We start from the raw sequence: 19,238 nt of genomic DNA, 5'->3' as shown, positions 1-19,238 counted from the left end.
TTTGTGGCCAAGACGAGGCTGTGTGGATCCAATGATAGTCAAGCCAGGAGGATTTGTAACTGGTTGAGCAGCTGTACCCAAAGGGTCTTGATTAACGTTGGTGTCGGGATGATGCAGGGTCTCTGGTATTACCTTATGGGGCTCAGAGCCTGGTCATTGCCTCTTCAACGTTTTTGTCAGGGGCTCCGATTAGAGAAAGATGCCGGAAGCTTACTTAGCAAGTGGCAGATGGTGCAAAGCTCATAGGACGAAGACAGATTCATGATATAAAAATGACCTCTCCACGTGGAAACATGGATCAGAACAAGGTGATGTTTAATACAGACACATGTAAAGCTCTATTTGAGGTTAATAGGATTCTGGTGGTGCCGACATGGCTCAGTTGGCAGTGACTGAGCAGGGGCCTGGCGTGCACGGTGCACGGGTGGCTGTTGGAGAGTGGCTGTTAGAAAAGTGAGTGTTCGTCTGCACCAACAGAAGTGGGCGGAGCAGGAGGGTTACCCCCGTGTCCCCATTTCATTCCTGGGAAGGGTGGGGTTCACTTAGGATCCGCAGAGGCTCTTCTTAGGAACAAAGGCTTCCAGGATTGCTTCTGGGTGGGGGAATGGCCAACACCATGCCATCACGAAGGAATCGAGGGATTTTAACACCTGGACGGAAGTGGTAGCAGAGGGACCAGTGAAAAAGGGTGAAAAGCTGGTAGATGAGGAAAGATGAAAGTGGTTCCACGCGGCTCCCACCAATGGAACTCGGCCTTATGGATAGAACTCATAAGAAGGCAGATTTGAACTCAATGTGTGTCATTTCAAAACAAGCATGGTAGCCGAAACCAGTTTGGCTCAGTGGATGGGGCGTCATCCTGCGGACTGAGGGGTCCCAGGTTCGATTCCGGTTGGGGGCACGTGCCTTGGTTGCGGGCACATCCCCAGTGGGAGGTGTGCAGGAGGCAGCTGATGGATGTTTCTCTCGCGTCGATGTTTCTGACTCTCTATCCCTCTCCCTTCCTCTCTGTGGGGAATCAGTAGAATATATTTAAAATAAAAATAAAAATAAATAAATAAAAACAAGTATTGCAGTCCACCAGGGAAATTCAGTGGCTGGAAGAGCAGACAGCGACTGAACCTGTTTAGGGAGGAGTTGACAGGCCTTACCAGAGAGTGTGGCAGTTGTGTCCCAGGCCCTGCCCTGCCTGGATTGTCATGACTCACTAGCAGCGAGTCCTTTGTGGATTTGGAAAGCTCGGGTGGGAGATGTCTGACGAGTGTGTTGGCCTGTTGGGATTTGTCCCCGCGCTGGGAAAACGGGCTTCTGTGGTCTTACTTTTCACTGTGGTTTCCCCGGGGTTGAAATCGGACAGTTGCCCCGCGCGAGTGTGTGCGAGTGCGCGTTTCCTCCGCTCCCAGATTTATTTATTAAAAGGAAACACATCTGCACGAGAAGCCTCAGAACACAGGAAGAATGTCCACTTTGTTTTTCTTGCCGCAGCACCGAGACATGGGGGTTCAGCTTCCTCCGAGGCGTTTTGAAGACTGGCTTTCATCTCCAGCAAGGCTCTTTCCCATTGGGAAAAAAAAAAAAAAAAAAAGTGGCCCTTTTTTTGGTTTAAAAAATTATTTGTATAGTGTATAAATAAATAAGAAAGTCGAGAGAGAATTTCCCTTCCAGATTGATGGGAAAATGCTACGTTCTGAACACACCATTCACGGGGAGTAGGTTGCTGGCTCTTCCAAGCCCCCCGTGTCCCTTTATTCTGGTTTGAAATGTTCTGATACCCACTTCCCCCGCCAATTCCTTTCTTTCCTCGTTTCCTGCTTTGCCATCGCTCCTTCTCTGGTCCTCACCCAGCTCTTCCCACCTTTGCCTCTCCCAGCGCCTACCTGCCGCCAGTGGACCCTGCCCATCGCCGGCGGCTCCTTCCTTGTGCTTGACCTTGTCCTTCTGCTTTTCCCGGGTCGCCTTCAGCGACGGGAGCCACACTGAAGAGGCCTGTCTCTGTGTTTGTTTCCTGCGTGGGAGGGAGAGGCAGGCCTTGAGAAAACAGTTCAAAAGTGCAGAAAAACGTTGCCTCTTCCAGCCCAAATAAACGGGCTCCACTCCATTTGTTTGCCCACATTTTCCCTCGCCCTCCGCCTTGCCCAGCCCAGCCTGCCTGGTGATGCTCAGGAGCCCCTTGCCATGCCTATCTTGGCCCCAGACCAAGTGCCCGGTGGCCCTGACACGGCCGGTGATGGGTCCAGTGTGGGGTGGAGCCCCGAGCTCAGGTGTCGCAGCTGCTGACAGCAGAGAGCCCTGGGATTGGGGTGCTTCCCTTCTCCAGAGGGAACCCTCTCTGGAGAGAACATGATGGAGACAATGAAAGGAAATATTCTTGTGTTCATTGTGAGGATTAAACTAAATAGCTGTGAAAACGCCAAAGCTTACTACATAGTAGGTGCCCAATAAATTGTTGGTGACTGGGACTTGTTTCCGCTCCCCCCCCCCCCCGCCGGCTTTGAACTCTGCCAGCAGGTGTGGGGAGGAAACGCCTGGTTCCGTGTCTGAGGATCTGGGTCACTCATCTTGGTTAAGCCACTGAAGTTACCTGTGTGCGCCTCCATATCTTCACGTCTGTGATGGAGAGAGTCCCCAAACCTGGTTGTTTTCAGGATCATATTAGGATATGGGAGAAAATATTTTTTAAAACATAAAATTCTAGTCAGGCAGCAGGACTGAAAATTATAGCTGGGAATCCAGTGAAATGAAAATGAACTTGGTTCACCCAGTCACCCGCATCTGCGGGATCTCGGGGAGCGAGGCCTCAGACCTGCCCTGTGAACTAGTGGAAGTGGGACCTTGGATAAACAGCAAGATGTCAGCTGTTTCCCGTGCGCTTCTCGAGTGGGTTATCCTGTGCCATGTTGGTAGCAAAAGCCTTTGACCTCGAGAGTGTTGTAGTTGAAGGCGGGGCCGGAGCCTGCCCTCCCTCCAGGGCGTAGGATCTGGAAGGGACCCATCGCATGTGCCCTTGGCTCTCTGCCAAGCGCTGGTGGTGGGCCCCGCTTTCCTCCTGAGTAACCTGCAGGCCCGGCTCTGTGTTTTCATCACGCTGCCCCGGGATGCCCGGTGTGGTGGGGGTCAACTGTGATCATCCATGCAGCGCTGGTTGGAGCCACGGGAGGCACTCTGTAGAGGGCTCTGCATGATCATTTCAGAACTGCAGCTTTTAAAGTGCTCTGTTGAGGTGGGTTTTGCATGCGGGAATCCTAACCTCCGTAGTTAAAACCTCCTCTTCAATTGTGAGAGGTTATTCATTTAGGGGCACCCGAATGACTGGGGCAGAAAAGCAGCTTGGGTCTCGGCAGTTCCAGGCCTAGAGAAAAAGGGTTGGAGTACAAAACCATGGTTTCGTTTTGTGTCATATTGAGTCCGCAATGGCACTCTTTAGTAAGTTTTAAAAACCCAAAGCATCTCAGGCCCATTGGATCCCGTAGCTGTGAGGTGTTTTGATGGCAGAACACATATGTTAGGTCGTTATTGCTACAGAACGATTCCCCCTGTAGCAGATTGGAGGATGCAGAATAGATAAGAAGTCAGTTTGTTCTGTTAAAACAAAGACCCAGTTTCAGGGGTTGTCAATTTCCACTTAGGTCTCAGAATCTGCTTTTTTCTTTTTATTTCTTTTTTTTTTCTTTTCATTTTCTCAGTTGCTTAGTTGTACCTGGGGAAATGGCCAGATTCCTTCTTTTCGCTCTCTCTAAGCGTTGTGAAATAAAGTCTTATGGGTGTTTTTTTTTTTTTTTAATCTTCATGTTTTACAAGATGTGTTTCAGTTCAGTTCATCACCAGCCATTTATTGAGCACCTACTATTTTGGCATTTTCACACGTACGTACGTACTCAAACCCTCACTGCGGGGCAGGTACAGAATCCTAGAGAACAGCCTGCTCCGTCTAGCTGATCTCTGAGATCCATCTCCTGCACCTTCCCGGCCGGGCCGCTAGGGAAATCACATAGTGAGGAGTCCTTCGGGCGGGGGTCATTCATTCATTCAAATGTTTCCTCTTTCGGGGGCCATTCGCTCCTCGGTGAGGGTGGGAGGTTTGAACGGGTTCGAAGGAAAGAACCAGGAAGCGTAGCTGCAGGACCCAGGGGGCAGTTGTGCTTTCTGGCTCCGATCCTGGAGCGGAAGAGCCTCTCTGGGTCCTCCCCGAACACCTGGGATTGATTTGGGCTGTGCTCTGACTTTGAAACATTTGCTGAGGTGGAGGATGGTGAAGGGGGTAGGAAAGAAATAAATCCAGTGATTAAAAATAGCTTTTGCATGTCAGGTGCCTGAACGAATTTGGGAACATGCCTGCAATCCCTTTTGTCTGGCAGGTCTGAACCCCGGCGCTGCCGAATTACAACCGCTTTCATTTGTTTTTCCTGCTCCCCGACCATGTAATGGTCAAGGGCTCATTGGAACCATGTGTGAGCCTGGTGAGTCACCAGATCCTCAGGACTTCAGTGGGAATAATGTGTTAAAACGCCTTTTGGGGGCTGGGGCGGGGGAGGGGGCAGGAGGGAGGGAAGAAGGGAGAGGACTGAAGTCACTTCCCTACAGATGTTGAGCGCGCCCAGCCTGTCTGCAGGCGTCTTTCCCAGGCCTGGCTGCAGGGCCCAGGCCGGCCTCCCGGGGCAGCTTGCCTTCCGGAGGAGTGCCATGTCCTTTGTCCTGGGGCAGCTGCCCTCTGAGTAGGGGCATTTGTCTCCGAGTTGGCACGTTGTACCCCAGCAGCCTGCGCTCCCCAGGGGCAGTGTGCAGGTAGCAGAAACCCAGACGCCGTGATGGGAGACCGGCTTGCGTTTTTGGTCAGTCAGTTCCCTGGAGGGTGAACTGGGGGTTTTCTGTGCAGCTTCTTTCTCTTTCTTTGGCGTCGTTTCCTATTGGCTGGTGATGTCCAGGGGGGTGGGCGTTAAGAGAAGGGCAGCCCTACCCAGGTTGGCTCAGTGGATAGAGCACCGGCCTGCAGACTGAAGGGTCCCGGGTTCGATTACGCTCAAGGGCATGTACCTCGGTTGCAGGCTTGACAACCAGGAGGCAACCCATCAATGTGTCTCTCTCACATCGATGTTTCTCTCTCTCTCTCCCCCTTACTTCCACTCTCTCTAAAAATCAATGGAAAAATATCCTTGGGGTGAGGATTAGGGGAAAAAAAAAAAAAAAGAAATAAAGAAAGAAAAGGGAAGAAGCCCAGTTGCATGTTTCCCTGACTGATCAGAGCCTCTTTGGGGGCTCATGGTGGCCCATTATTTGGGGTCATGATGGACTGTTTAGTTGGCCCATCGAGGGCACTGAGCCATTTTTTGCTTAGGTCTTGCTGGAGCCAAGAGTCCTGCTTGTCCCTCATCGCTCTGTCACATCATTACGTTTATGAACCAGAGCTGAGGGGCTGAGGAGGGACACGTCTTCCCTCCTTTGCATTAACCTCAGCCAGGAGCGTTTGGGTTACGCGAGCTCCCTCCATGGCAAACGCTGCCCACCACCTTCCTAGGAGCCAGAAAGCACAACTGCCCCCTGGGTCCTGCAGCTAAGGATTTGGAATCAGGTTGTAGGAGAAAGAGGACCCTTTTCTGGTCCCTTCATTCCTAGTTCCAAGCCTGTTGAACAAGCAAGAGAGACTGTTGTGGAGATTTCCTTCACATGCTTCTGAGAGGGTCGTGTTTTCACTGGTAAATCCTCTTACAGACCAGTGCCACCTGCCCAGGGCAGTCCGCACTGGAGTCAGTTAGCAGTCACTGGCCACAGCCCCTGTTCTATTTCTATTGATCTGAACGAGTAAAGGCATCCTCCCTCCTACACTGGGACTTGTTCTAGGCCAGTGGTCGGCAAACTGAGGCTTGCGAGCCACATGCGGCTCTTTGGCCCCTTGAGTGTGGCTCTTCCACAAAATACCACGGCCTGGGCGAGTCTATTTTGAAGAAGTGGCGAAGTGGCGTTAGAAGAAGTTTAAGTTTAAAAAATTTGGCTCTCAAAAGAAATTTCAATTGTTGTACTGTTGATATTTGGCTCTGTTGACTAATGAGTTTGCCGACCACGGTTCTAGACTGTTTGGCACCCGCCTTTGGGCACTTGCCAGAAGCCCAGCCTTTTGCACACTCCTGGTGAGAGCGAAGGTTCCTGGGGGCCGTGAGGGAGGATGATCCCTGGGGTCTCCTGCTTGTAGGACGTGGGTGTCAAAGGGAGCGCTCACCATCCTCACTTGCAATCGTCTCTCTCGGATCTGACCTCCACTTTCCAGACCGCGGTAGGGCCGCTTGCCATGTGGGCCTGCGCATGCGACGTAGAGCTAGATGCCAACACCGTGGAGAGGAATCCGAAGCCTTCTTTTCTTTTTCCACGAGTGTATCTGCCTCTCCTGAGCTTTCCTAGGATGACCCTCCTTTATCTCAGAGATACCCCCACCACAGTGTGTGTGTGTGTGTGTGTGTGTGTGTGTGTGTAGATGAAATAATAACTGGTAGGGTTGATCGATTTGGGGTAGAGATTCGTTGTATTCTTCTCTCTACTCTGGTATGTGTTTGAAAATTGCCATAATGAAAAATGTGAAACCCTGTGCGGGATGTAGACCCTGCCTGTCCACAGACCTCTTTTGGATATCTCGACTTTCTTATTTATTTATACACTATACAAAGCACTTGGTTTGCACGGAGTGGCTCACCCGGTGTGATCGCATTAGTGGCAACACGGAGATAAGAACCCATGGCTTTTGACCAGCAAACCAAGTCAAGCCCAGTGCCCATCCCAGCAGGTGCCTCTTCCTTGTGGTCAGAATCCTGCCTTTCCATCTGTGGCAGGTGCTCTTTTATCCTCCCCCCATGATCAGGCTTTCTTCTTGGTTTTCTTTCTCTTTAGTTAACATGTTTCAGTGAGACTCTATGTAACTAACTCACCTTATAGTGTGTGCACGGCTGCCCATTGGGGTGACTTGGGGTGACCACGGACAGGGAAGGAGCCAGGTGTGTGTGTCACCTGTGTCTCTTTGTAGGGAAGGAAGACTCACTACCTCAGTCCCAAGAGGGGAACAGGTTACAGATGATTCTGCATGGCTTTTATTCACGTCTTTATGGGACCAGCCACGTGACATTCTGCCTTTCTTCAATCCAGGAGCGGTTTTAAGTTCTTAATTATTTCCTCAAATGTATTTAATTTTCAAATAAGAACTGAAGGTCCTGGTTTGTGTTTTTTTTTCTCTCGGCCAAAAACATTTTAGTGTGTTTGGATCTCGGGTCGATACCTATTTGCAGCAGCAATGAGAGAGAGTACAAGGACGTTGGATTTAGGAGTTGAAAGGTTGGGTTCCAGCCCGGCCTGGACCCTCCCAGCCCTGGGACTTGAGGCCAAGGTCTTGAACTCTTGGGATCTCGGTTCCCTCATCTGTGAAATGGGATCTTGTAATGAGTACCTTCCCAGGCCCCTCGGAAGTTCCAGGTTGTGAGGATATTGTGGCGTAGCGTACGGGAAGGGTCTTGGTGGACTTAAAGCAGTTTTCAGTGGGAAGGAATATTATTTATGCTTGGCTTTTCTTTCATGCTGCCATTGCGTGGACAATACCCAGCAGGCACCACTAGTATCGCCATGGCAATCGCGAGAGTTTGGCCCGCCCAGTGGTTGCCTAAGACTGAAATGTGCACTGGTCCTTGGCTGTGTTCCTCACCCTCATCCCAGAGGCTCCAGTCCTTCCTGTCACTCACTTGAGGATGGAGAGAGGACTATCTCAGGTCAAGAAGGCCAGATGTCTTGAACCTCTCCCAGGACAAACCCCACTGCGGGCTCAGATTCTGTGCAACCCTGTTGCTCTGTGAGCCGCTCAGGGTTGAGAAGTCACATGGACCGCCGCTGACATCGAACAGCCCTGGACTTTGGAGTTACACGCGAGTGAATTGAAACCTTGTTCTACATGTGAGTTAAAACATCCACCGGGCGTAGACGCTTTTGTTGAGGGTGAGGCCACAGTGAAAAATAAGCAGATGTTTCCCTGCATTGAAAAGGCCACGGGCTCATTCTACGCCCACGGATTCAAGGAACGCTACCTGCTCGTTTCCGCCTCCACACTGCAGCCCCGCTGAGGCGGCTGGGCCTGTATTTATGCACTCGCTCCGGGACAACTCCTCTCAGAAACTTAGGGTGATTCTTGTAAACACTAACTACGATTTAGGGTCCTGAAGAGCAATGTCAGTAAGAAGTCTCATGTTCTTGTAATGTATATCTGTTCCCAGTTTCTAGTGCACTTGCCGGTTGGAATCTCCCCTGTATTGATGTAGTCTTTCTCCACGTCGGGGGTTCAGCATTTTGAGACATTTTGAGACAGATGTGTTACTTGAACTGAAGCTATCACCATGACAGTGACGAGCACAAAGGCGGTTTTCGTTCTTGTCCGTAAAATGCAATTCGTTGGTTTCTGTGGAGGCATTGATTGAGTTCTCGGAGCTGTTCCTTCCATTAGACATACTTAGTACCTAGTGCAAGAGGATTATGATCGGACCTGAGAGCGAGGGTGGTGAGAATCATAGAGATGCCTGCTTGGGCTCCCCCGTGTCAGATCCTGCACCTGCGTGATGACTTCATGACTGTTGCTCACTGTAACTGATGGAACCGCCACAGACAGAAACTAGCAACTTAGCGGGAATTTTCGCGCTCACATTTTACATGCGGAGAGTTTAATATTTACATCAGTATCCACTGTTGAATGTGAGTATTCACTGTCATTTAAAGGCAGTGTCACTGCTACTGAAAAAGACAATCCCTTATAGAGGATGTTCCATTTTTTTTTTTATTGAAACCAAAATTCCACCCTTTATAGAAATGGTGGATAAAGCTCTGACTTTCCGGTATGAGTCCTTTGGGTCCCAGGGCCATGATATGCCCTCTCCTGAGCTCAAGTCCAAAGGCAGGTGTCCCAGGTGTGCGGGGGCGGCTTCCATCACCGGGCTGGGAGCACTTTTGCAGGAGATCCAGCGCTTTGAGCCTCACCCCGGGGCAGAGCCGTGGGCACCATGCAGCTGCGGCCGCCCACATGTGGGCCAGGCTTTCCAGATGGCATTGAGGTGGACAGGCCGAAGTCATTCCAGCTGCTCCCCTCACAGAGAACAAGGGAGAGCTGGCTGGGGAGGCCGGCTCCCCGACAGGAAGCAAAAACCTACACGGAGAGTTGTCAGCCCAGCGGTCCTGGCCAGAGCCTGCTGCCGGAGTAGGCGGAGTTACAGGGAGCAGGCTCCAGGAAACCGCTCTCTCAGGCTTTCTGCTGTCCTTGGCCTTCACCTTGCCCTGGCATCAGGCTGCCCACGCTGCCCTGTGAGGAGGTGCCTGGGCCTCCTGGCCAGCCTCATCCTTCAGGTCCAGTTTGCAGCAGACGCCTGGCTTGTCCGTTTGGCCTGGCCTGTATTTTCCACATGTGTTGTCCTGGCCAATTTCCGCCATCAGTAAAGTCCTTTTCATCGCGTCGTAAATCTAACGGAGGGAACAAACGCACAGCACAAAACCCACACAGTCGAAGTTCATGGATTTGTGTTGGATGGGAGTGAAGGGAAGGAAAGTTGATTCACATTCAGAAAACACGGTGTTCGCTGGACGTTCGTTGATGGACTTGCATGTTCCGCCCCCCGTGCTAGGAGTCAGGGAGGCTGCCCTGGTCCCTTCTCTCAGATGAAATGCTCTCGGGTTAAATAGTCTCTTTTTCTAAAGCAAAACCGACCTCCACGCTAAGCAGAGACATTTCTGGACCTGCCACTTAGCTGTTCTTAGGCGTGTGGAGCGGGGACGAAGGGAGAGCCCTGATGTGTTTCTTAAGTGACTCATTTGATGATGACACCATTGTTTGAAGGGCTGGATGTTACATAATCCACACTGTATCCCCTCCCCCTCTCCCCCCCTCCCCACCTAACAATCTGGGATTTTCCATCATTTTGTCAACCTTCCTGCAGGCATGTTGATTTTTCCACTAGATTTTTTTTTAGGGCACGTCCCAGGGCAACCCAAACTCTCCACTCCCCAGATCTTCAGATTCCCGCTCCCTGGAGGGCCTGGGAGCTGCTGAGTGAGGCCTTCTGTGCCTCCAGGGCAGATGGACTCTGAGCTGTGTCCTGACAGCCTCCCTCAAAGCTCAAAGCACAGAGCAGACAGAGCAAAGGTGCTGGCTGCCCTTCTCCTTGTAATGTAGTTCCCGTCACTTCCAAGTTCAAAAGCAACATATCGCCTCCTTTTTTTTCAAAGGTCACCCATTGTCATTGTTTCCCTCGTACGTTTCCATTTCATTCAGCCAAGAACACATTGCGTATGTCCATGGAAGTTTTTGGCTCGCCAGGGTTTTAGAGATGGCTAGTTGAGGAACCTCTACCGTGGCCATGCCCGGAACTCAGCCCTTTGGTAAGCCAGTTTCCTAGGATACCCTGGAGATACAGGCGGAGGAAGGGGACTTTGGAAATTAGTTCAATAAAGTGTGTCACTGAAGGTCACAGGATGGCCAGGAGGAATTCTCCTGTCATTTCTTTGCTTATTAACTTTTTTGGGGAAATTGTGCCCGAGGTCGATTCAGGAGGTTGTAGACTTGAGCCATATTATGTGTTCTGGCTGTGAACATGGTTTGCAAGTACAAGAAGGATTGAACATTGAAGAGATAAAGATGCACGTGGGTACAGCAGAGGGCCTCACATTTGTGAGTCTGCAGATTGTGATACCTCGTTCTTCTTTCCTACCTGCATAAATCAATTTTACAGCTGTTATCTCCTACATGCACTTCAAATTTGTTTGCTTACACTATCTGCTTTGCTGCCGTCCCAGTCAAAGCCACCATCATCTCTCACCACAGCTAATAACTTTTTAACAAGTCAACCCACATCCATTTATAGTTACCTCCTGCACAGAGCAGCTAAGGTGTCTTCTTTAGATTTTCCATTTTCGAAATGTGGTGAAATAAACATAACAAAATTTCACCATCTTCATCATTTTTAAGTGGACAGGTATGCGGAATGGTGTGCGCCCATCACCACCATCCATCTCAGGAGCTCTTTGCATCTTGTAAAAACGGAAACTGTCCCCATTCCACAGCAACTCCCTGCTCTCTTCCTACCTCCAGGCCCTGGCACCCACCATTCTACCTTCTGTCTCTATGGATTTGACTCTTCTAAGTACTTCATGTCATTAGTCTTTTGTGACTGGTTTCTTTCACTTAACATAATGTGAAGGTTCATCCATGTTGTGTATGTCAGAATTTCCTTCCTTTTCAAGGAAGGAAACAGTACAGTATTGTATGAATAGAATTGCATTGTGTGCATATACTACGTTTTGCTTATCTATTTGTCTGTTGGTGAACCCTTGGGTTGCCTCCACATTTTATGTAATGTGAATAATGCTGCGATGAACACAAGAGTACACATATCCTTTTGAGACCCTGTGTTCAACTCTTGGGTATATTGAAAACTCCTAACAGTGAACATCAGCAACAACAAAAAAAAAACACACACAACAGCTCTATCTAGAAATGAGCAAAATGTTTGAAAAGACATTTCTCCAAGGAAGATACAAAAATGGACAGTAAGCACATGGAATAAGGATTAAATATTAATAATCATTAATTAACCATTAGGGAAATACAAATCAGTAGGGGACCTCATTACGCATTAGGAAAATATAAATCAGCATCATTCATCATTAGGGAAATACAAATAAAGACTATCGTGTAATAGGGTGGCTACTATTCCCCGCCCCCCCAATAAAAACACACCCAGAATGTAGTAAATGTTGACAAGCTTTAGAACTCCTGGTGGGAAATTGAAATCATGTGGCCACTTTGAGGAAAGCAGTATGGCAGTTCCTTGACAAATAAAATATAGATCTTCTTAATGTGGTCATGTCATTCCCCTGCATAAAACTCTCAATGACTTTGTAGTCTACTTAGGATAAAACGATAACGTCCCTCATACACTCCTGGCTTACCTTTTTAACCTCATCCCAAGCAACTGGCCCCTGCCAATCTGCTGCAGCTTCAGGTCTTTTTGAGACTAAAATAGGCCAAGTTTTCTCTCCTCCCCCATCATGACCTTCATTGATGCCATCCCTTTATCTAGGATCACCGTCCTCTAACGGTCATTAGGATCACCTGAATTCTGTGTTAGAAATGCAGACTGCCAGGCCCACCTCCTAGAGGAAGGCTGGAGAATGGCTGGGAATTGGCATTTCCAACAAATTCCAGGTGATGCCGATACAGCTGGTCTGGGGGAACCACACTTTGAGAACCATTGGTCTAGATTCTAGACTCTAGAATATTCTTCTAAGTTTCTATAGGTCCTTTAGATCTCAAGTCAAAAGTCTTTCTCTTTGCCTAAGGGAGGCCTTCTCTGATTTCTCCAGACCAACAGGAATTCCTGTTATACGTTCACATTTTATCTTCTACATCTCTGAAGCCCTTAGTAACGTTTTGGACATTTAATTGTGTAAATCGTTTTTTAATGACCGTATCTCCTGCCAGAATCTGATCTCCACCTCCAGGAGGAGGGGGGTTACTTCTGTCTGTTTATTGCTGTCTCTCTGAGTCCTTGCACATAGCAAGTGCTAAATAATTATTTGTTGAATAGATGAGTATTATTTCCTTTTCACAGGTAACTGGAAGGACGCGGTAACATTAATCCTCCCTGTGAATTTTGAAGGATGAATAGGGCCTGTGGCGGAATTAGTAGAGCTATACAGAAAGAATAAACATACTTTGTTAATCAGGGGTGTAGGACAGTCTAGGCTAGAGTCAGTTTTTTTTTAAGGGGCCTAGCAAACTTTGAGAAGGACCCCCCTCCATCCCCCATTTTACCTGCCCCTGTGAGGCTGTTAGTACAGTGATTTTTCAGTTTGCCTTCTCCAGACCATTCATGCCCTATTCTATTTTATGGGTGGTTAATCACCTATTTATTTTTATTTTTTTAAAATGGAGATATAATGGACATATATCATTATATTAATCTAGGTGTAGAATCTAATGATGTACTATTTGTACAATACTGCAGAACGAGCCATCACCTATTTAGTTTTAATTCTTCACGTGATGTTTTTTCTTACAGATATGGAATGTGCAGATGTCCCACTACTAACCCCAAGCAGCAAAGAAATGATGTCTCAGGCATTGAAAGCCACTTTCAGCGGTTTCTCCAAAGAGCAGCAAAGACTGGGGATTCCAAAAGGTACGCTCTGTCCTTGGGAAAGAGGTTGGGAGCAGGCTTTGGGGGGAGGTTCCTTTTCCCACCTGCAGTGTGAGGTAGGCAGACGTGGCCACAGCCTGCAGCTCCAGGGAGTGGCGGAGTCTGCTGGAACAGTCGCCCACACGTGCTGACCTCCATCACCCGGTTCCTCGCTGCCACCTTGGTCGTAGGGCACTGTCCCCAAACTTGTTTGCACATTAAATGCGGCATCTTAAAAAAAAAAAAAAAAAGTCCCCAGCCCGGGTCTTGTCCCAGATCAATTAAATCACAATTGCTGGGAACACCAGTGGCTTTGAAGCTCCTCAAGTGATGCCCCATACAGACACTTTGGAAAAAAATCACGGTTTCAGAGCCGTTCCGGGCTGCCGTTGGGTGAGCTCCCTGAGCTCCGTTTCTTGGAATGTACTGATTGCTCTGTTCTTGTCCGTGCGCTGTGGTGCAGTGTGTTTATCCTTGGGTGTTCTCCTCTGAAAGGGTTTATTCAGGAATGCGAGGGGACTAGGGCTGTCAGAAAGGAGAACTGACCGGGGAACACTTAAGCCTTCACGCAGCAACATTTCCTGAATAGCTGCGAGCAGGAAGAACACTGTGCTATTGAGTAAGAGCAAGGCTGCCTTGAGAGCCGTCATGACAGGCCTGCAGCCCTGTGGGAACCAGGCCCCGGGCAGAGCCTGTGAATGGATCGGCACCTCTCCCGGGTGTGCTGCTCTACCGCAGCCTCTGCCCACGGCAACGCCCAGCATCCTCTTAGGGTCACAGGTGGGATAAAGTGAATCCCCACCTGCCTCTCGTCCAGGCGCCTGCTCCGTGGAAGGGGTGACCTTGAGAGCAGGTGTGTGGGCCCTGCAACCTGCCGCCATCTGAGTTCTTCAGGTGTCCTGGCTGCTGTGGCCACGTGAAAGCTCGGGCCCCGTGGGAAGGTTATGCAGGGTCTGTGCTGTGGAGCCGGGCAGTGCGAGGACTGTGCTATGGACGCACTTTGCAGGGGATGTAGTTTAATTTTTTTTTTTTTTTTTTTTAATATTTTTATTGAGGTATTATATGTGTACATATCTTACTATTACCCCCCCCACCCCACACCCACACATGCCCTCCCCCCCCAGAGTTTTGCGTCCATTGTTTATGCTTATATGCATGCATACAAGTCCTTCGTTTGATTTCATAACTCCCCCACCTTTCCCAAACTTTCCCCCTGTACTTTGAGTCTGTTTGATGCTTTACTGTCTCTGTATCTATCTTTTTGTTCACCACTTTATAATGTTCTTTACTATCCCTAAATGAGTGAGATCATGTGACTGGCTTATTTCACTTAGCATAATGTTCTCCATTTCCATCCAGGTTGCTGCAAATGATGAGAATTCCTTCTTTTTTATGGCAGCATAGTATTCCATTGTGTAGATGTACCACAGTTTTCCGATCCAGTCATCTGCTGATGGGCACCTAGGCTGTTTCCAAATCTTAGCTATTGTAAATTGTGCTGCTATGAACATAGTGGTGCATATATCCTTTCTGATTGGTGTTTCTAGTTTCTTCGGATATATTCCCAGGAGTGGGATTACTGGGTCAAATGGGAGTTCCATTTTCAGTTTTTTGAGGAAACTCCATACTGTTCTCCACAGTGGCTGCACCAGTCTGCATTCCCACCAGCAGTGCACGAGGGTTCCTTTTTCTCCGCATCCTCGCCAACACTTGTTGTTTGTTGATTTGTTGATGATAGCCATTCTGACAGGTGTGAGATGGTACCTCATTGTTGTTTTGATTTGCATCTCTCGGATAATAAGTGACTTTGAACATGTTTTCATGTGTCTCTTGGCCTTCCTTCTGTCTTCTTTTGAAAATATTCTGTTTAGGTCTGTTGCCCATTTTTTTATTGGATCATTTATCTTCCTCTTATTGAGTTGCATAAGCTGCCTGTAGATGTTGGAGATTAAACCTTTATCAGTGATAGCATTTGCAAATATGTTCTCCCATGCAGTGGGCTTTCTTGTTGTTTTGTTGATGGTTTCTTTTGCTGTAAAAAAGCTTTTTATTTTGATGTAGTCCCATTTGTTAATTTTCTCTTTAGCTTCCATTGCCCTAGGGGCAGTGTCAGTGAAGAAGTTCTTGTGGCATATGTCTGAGATTTTGTTGCCTGTGGATTCCTCTAGTATTTTTATGGTTTCCCGTCTTATGTTTAAGTCCTGTATCCATTTTGAGTTTATTTTTGTGTATGGTGTAAGTTGGTGATCTAGTTTCATTTTTTTGCATGTATCTGTCCAGTTTTCCCAACACCATTTATTGAAGAGACTGTCTTGACTCCATTGTATGTTCATGCCTCCTTTGTCAAATATTAATTGAGCATAGTGGTTTGGGTCGATATCTGGGTTCTCTATTCTGTTCCATTGATCAATATGTCTGTTCTTGTGCCAGTACCAGGCTGTTTTGAGAACAGTGGCTTTGTAATACAGCTTGAAATCTGGTATTGAGATCCCACCTACTTTATTCTTCTTTCTGAGGATTGCTGAGGCTAGTCGGGGTCTTTTTTATTCCAGATGAATTTTTGGAGAGTTCTTTCTAGGTCTGTGAAATATGCTGTTGGTATTTTGATGGGGAGTGCATTGAATCTGTAGATTGCTTTGGGTAGTATGGACATTTTAATGATGTTGATTCTACCAATCCAGGAACATGGTATGTTCTTCCATCTGTTTACTTCTTCCTCTATCTCTTTTTTCAGTGTCCTGTAGTTTTCTGCGTATAGGTCTTTTACCTCCTTAGTTAAGTTTATTCCTAGGTATCTTAATTTTTTTGGTGCGATGGTAAATGGGATTGCTTTTTTAGTCTCTCTTTCTGTAAGTTCATTATTGGTGTATAGAAAAGCCATAGATTTCTTGGCGTTAATTTTGTATCCCGCTACATTGCCGAATTCATTTATTAAGTCTATTAGTTTTTTGATGGAATCTTTTGGGTTTTTTATGTACAATATCATGTCATCTGCAAATAAGGACAGCTTCACTTCTTCTTTTCCAATTTGGATGCCTCTTATTTCTTCTTCTTGCCTAATTGCGATAGCTAATACTTCCAGTACTATGTCAAACAGGAGTGGTGAGAGTGGGCATCCCTGTCTTGTTCCTGTTCTTAGGGGAAATGGTTTTAGTTTTTGCCCATTGAGTATGATGTTTGCTGTGGGTTTATCATAAATAGCTTTTATTATGTTGAGGTATGAGCCTTCTATTCCCACCTTGTTGAGAGTTTTTATCAAGAAAGGGTGTTGGATTTTGTCAAATGCTTTTTCTGCATCTATTGATATGACTATGTGATTTTTATCTCTCAATTTGTTTATGTGATGTATCACGTTTATTGATTTGCGGATATTGTACCATCCTTGCATTCCTGGAATAAATCCTACTTGGTCATGGTGTATGATCTTTCTGATGTACTGCTGGAGCCGATTTGCTAGAATTTTGTTGAGGATTTTGGCATCAATGTTCATGAGGGATATTGGCCTGTAATTCTCTTTCATTGAGTTGTCTTTATCTGGTTTTGGTATTAGGGTGATGCTGGCTTCATAGAAGGAGCCTGGAAGTGTTCCTTCCTCTTGAATTTTTTGGAATAGTCTGAGGAGGATAGGTTTTAGTTCTTCCTTGAAAGTTTGATAAAACTCTCCTGTGAAGCCATCTGGCCCCGGGCTTTTGTTTGCCGGAAGCTTTTTGATGACTGCTTCAATTTCTTCCATAGTTACTGGCATGTTGAGCTGTTTAGAATCTTCCTGATTGAGTTTTGGAAGGTTGTATTTTTCTAGGAATATGTCGATTTCCTCTAGGTTGTCCAGTTTGTTGGAATAGAGTTGTTCGTAGTATTTTGTAACAATCCTTTGTATTTCGTCGGGGTCTGTTGTTATTTCACCTCTTTCATTTCTGATTTTGTTTATTTGGGTCTTCTCTCTTTGCTTCTTGGTGAGCCTGGCTAGAGGTCCATCAATCTTGTTTATCCTTTCAAAGAACCAGCTCTTGGTTTTGTTGATCTTTTGTATTGTTTCTTTGGTCTCTATGTCGTTTATCTCCGCTCTGATCTTTATTATTTCTTTCCTTCTGCTTACACTGGGCTTATCTTGTTGCTCTCTCTCTAACTCTTTGAGTTGTTGGGTTAGGTAATTTATTACCATTGTTTCTTGTTTTTTGAAGTAGGCTTGTAGAGCTATGAACTTCCCTCTCAGGACTGCTTTCATTGTGTCCCATAGATTTTGGATTGTTGTGTTTTCATTGTCGTTTGTTGCCATGATGTTTTTTATTTCTTCCTTGATGTCTTTGGTAACCCAGTCATGGTTTAATAACATGCTGTTTAGTCTCCAAGTGTTTGATTTCTTTGGGTTGTTTTTATTGTAGTTGATTTCCAGTTTTATGCCACTGTGATCTGAGAAGATACTTGATATGATTTCTATCTTCTTGAATTTGGAGAGACTTTGCCTATGTCCTAACATATGGTCTATCTTTGAAAATGACCCATGTGCACTTGAGAAGAATGTATATTCTGTGGCTTTGGGGTGAAATGTTCTGAAGATGTCGATTAATTCCATCTGTTCTAGTGAGTCATTTAGGATTGATGTTTCTTTGCTGATTTTTTGTTTAGAGGATTTGTCCAATGGTGATAGTGGGGTATTGAAGTCTCCTACTATGATTGTATTACTGTCAATCTCTCCTTTGATATCGTCCAGGAGTTTTTTAATGTATCTTGGTGCTCCTGTATTGGGTGCATATATGTTTACCAGAGTTATTTCTTCTTGTTGGATTTCTCCCTTTAGTATGGGGATGTAGTTTAATACAGGCACCCGAATAATGTTGTTCTTACTAAGCACCATTCCCGTGACTGACTGTAACTAATTGCTACGGTTAGTACCAACCATAATTAGCTAAGATAAAAATAATTAAGCATAACAGTCTCCAGTACCCTGTAGGAGGAAAGAGCAGGGAGAGGGGAGTGTAACCGCCAGAGCAAACGTGACTTCGTTATTATTGCTCTTAAAGGACTCATCTGATCCTTATCCTGGGCTATACAAAAAGTCTAATGGGAATCAGGCTGTGAGATGGGACAATTTGGAAAGCTTGTCTGCATGGAGGGTGGAAAACACTCGTGTGTTCCTCTTTGGCCGATGATTGTGATCTCCTAGCTGGCGAGCTGAGGAGGTGGGGAGGAGGAAGGTGCCCCAAGACATGCATTTGCGGGCTTGTGCTTCCCGGATCTTTCCATCAGAGAACATCCTCAGCCAAGCTCGGTTCCTCGGCGTCCTCTCCGAGGCCCGGGCTGGAGCTCGGGGCCTGACGCGCTGGGTCCTCCTGTGCTCTCTCCCCGCAGACCCCCGGCAGTGGACAGAGACCCACGTGCGGGACTGGGTGATGTGGGCTGTGAACGAGTTCAGCCTGAAGGGCGTGGACTTCCAGAAGTTCTGCATGAACGGAGCCGCGCTCTGTGCGCTGGGCAAAGACTGCTTCCTCGAGCTGGCCCCGGACTTCGTTGGGGACATCTTGTGGGAACATCTGGAGATCCTGCAGAAAGGTACATGTGTGTGGATAGTAGGCAGGCGAATCCATCCTGTTCCAGGTGGCGGGACATCCCTGCCATCCCCTGTGGGTGCCCCATCACAGCCTAGAGGGTCTAAGGCATGCCAGGACAGGTGCTCAATCCACGTGAGTTTCTTTTTCTTCTCTGTATTGGAGGTTCCAATTTTAAGCTTTAGCGAGATTGCACTCCTGACGCTTCTTGCAAAATGGTGAGCCCAGTCCTTATCTCAGACTCAGGACTGTTGCAAGGAGCAGAGCTCACAGCCAGCTCCGAGGGCTGTTTTGTTCCTAGTAACCTCAGTGCACACTCCCTTTATCCGCGGCCGCACGGTGCCCGGCCCTGCCCACCAGGAAGCTTAGCGTCTCCGAGCTGGTTCATGCCACAGGCTCCTGCCCACTGGCCGGGTTGGAACGGCAGGAGCTGGCCTACCTTTGCATCTGGAGCAGGAACCGGGGTCACGTCAGGACACTGTGTTGCAACCTTGTAATGACATGGCCTCCC

At 47.5% G+C, this 19,238-nt stretch overlaps 1 protein-coding gene across 3 annotated transcripts in view; it reads left to right on the top strand.

The window, feature by feature from the left end:
- The window catches only part of ETS1 (ETS proto-oncogene 1, transcription factor), a 66,935-nt gene that overhangs the window by 20,102 nt on the left and 27,595 nt on the right, over positions 1–19,238 (top strand). For all 3 annotated transcript variants that reach the window (XM_028146922.2, XM_008142552.3, XM_054712459.1), the window contains exons 2-3: positions 13,065–13,184; positions 18,531–18,731. In XM_028146922.2, coding sequence (XP_028002723.1) covers positions 13,065–13,184; positions 18,531–18,731 — 321 coding nt within the window. The remainder of the gene's footprint in view (positions 1–13,064; positions 13,185–18,530; positions 18,732–19,238) is intronic.

This window comes from Eptesicus fuscus, chromosome 23 (genome assembly GCF_027574615.1).
Source record: "Eptesicus fuscus isolate TK198812 chromosome 23, DD_ASM_mEF_20220401, whole genome shotgun sequence".
NCBI classification, from domain to species: domain Eukaryota; kingdom Metazoa; phylum Chordata; class Mammalia; order Chiroptera; family Vespertilionidae; genus Eptesicus; species Eptesicus fuscus.
The sequence above is the reverse complement of the archived record's forward strand: the minus strand, read 5'-3'. Positions and strand labels throughout refer to the sequence as shown.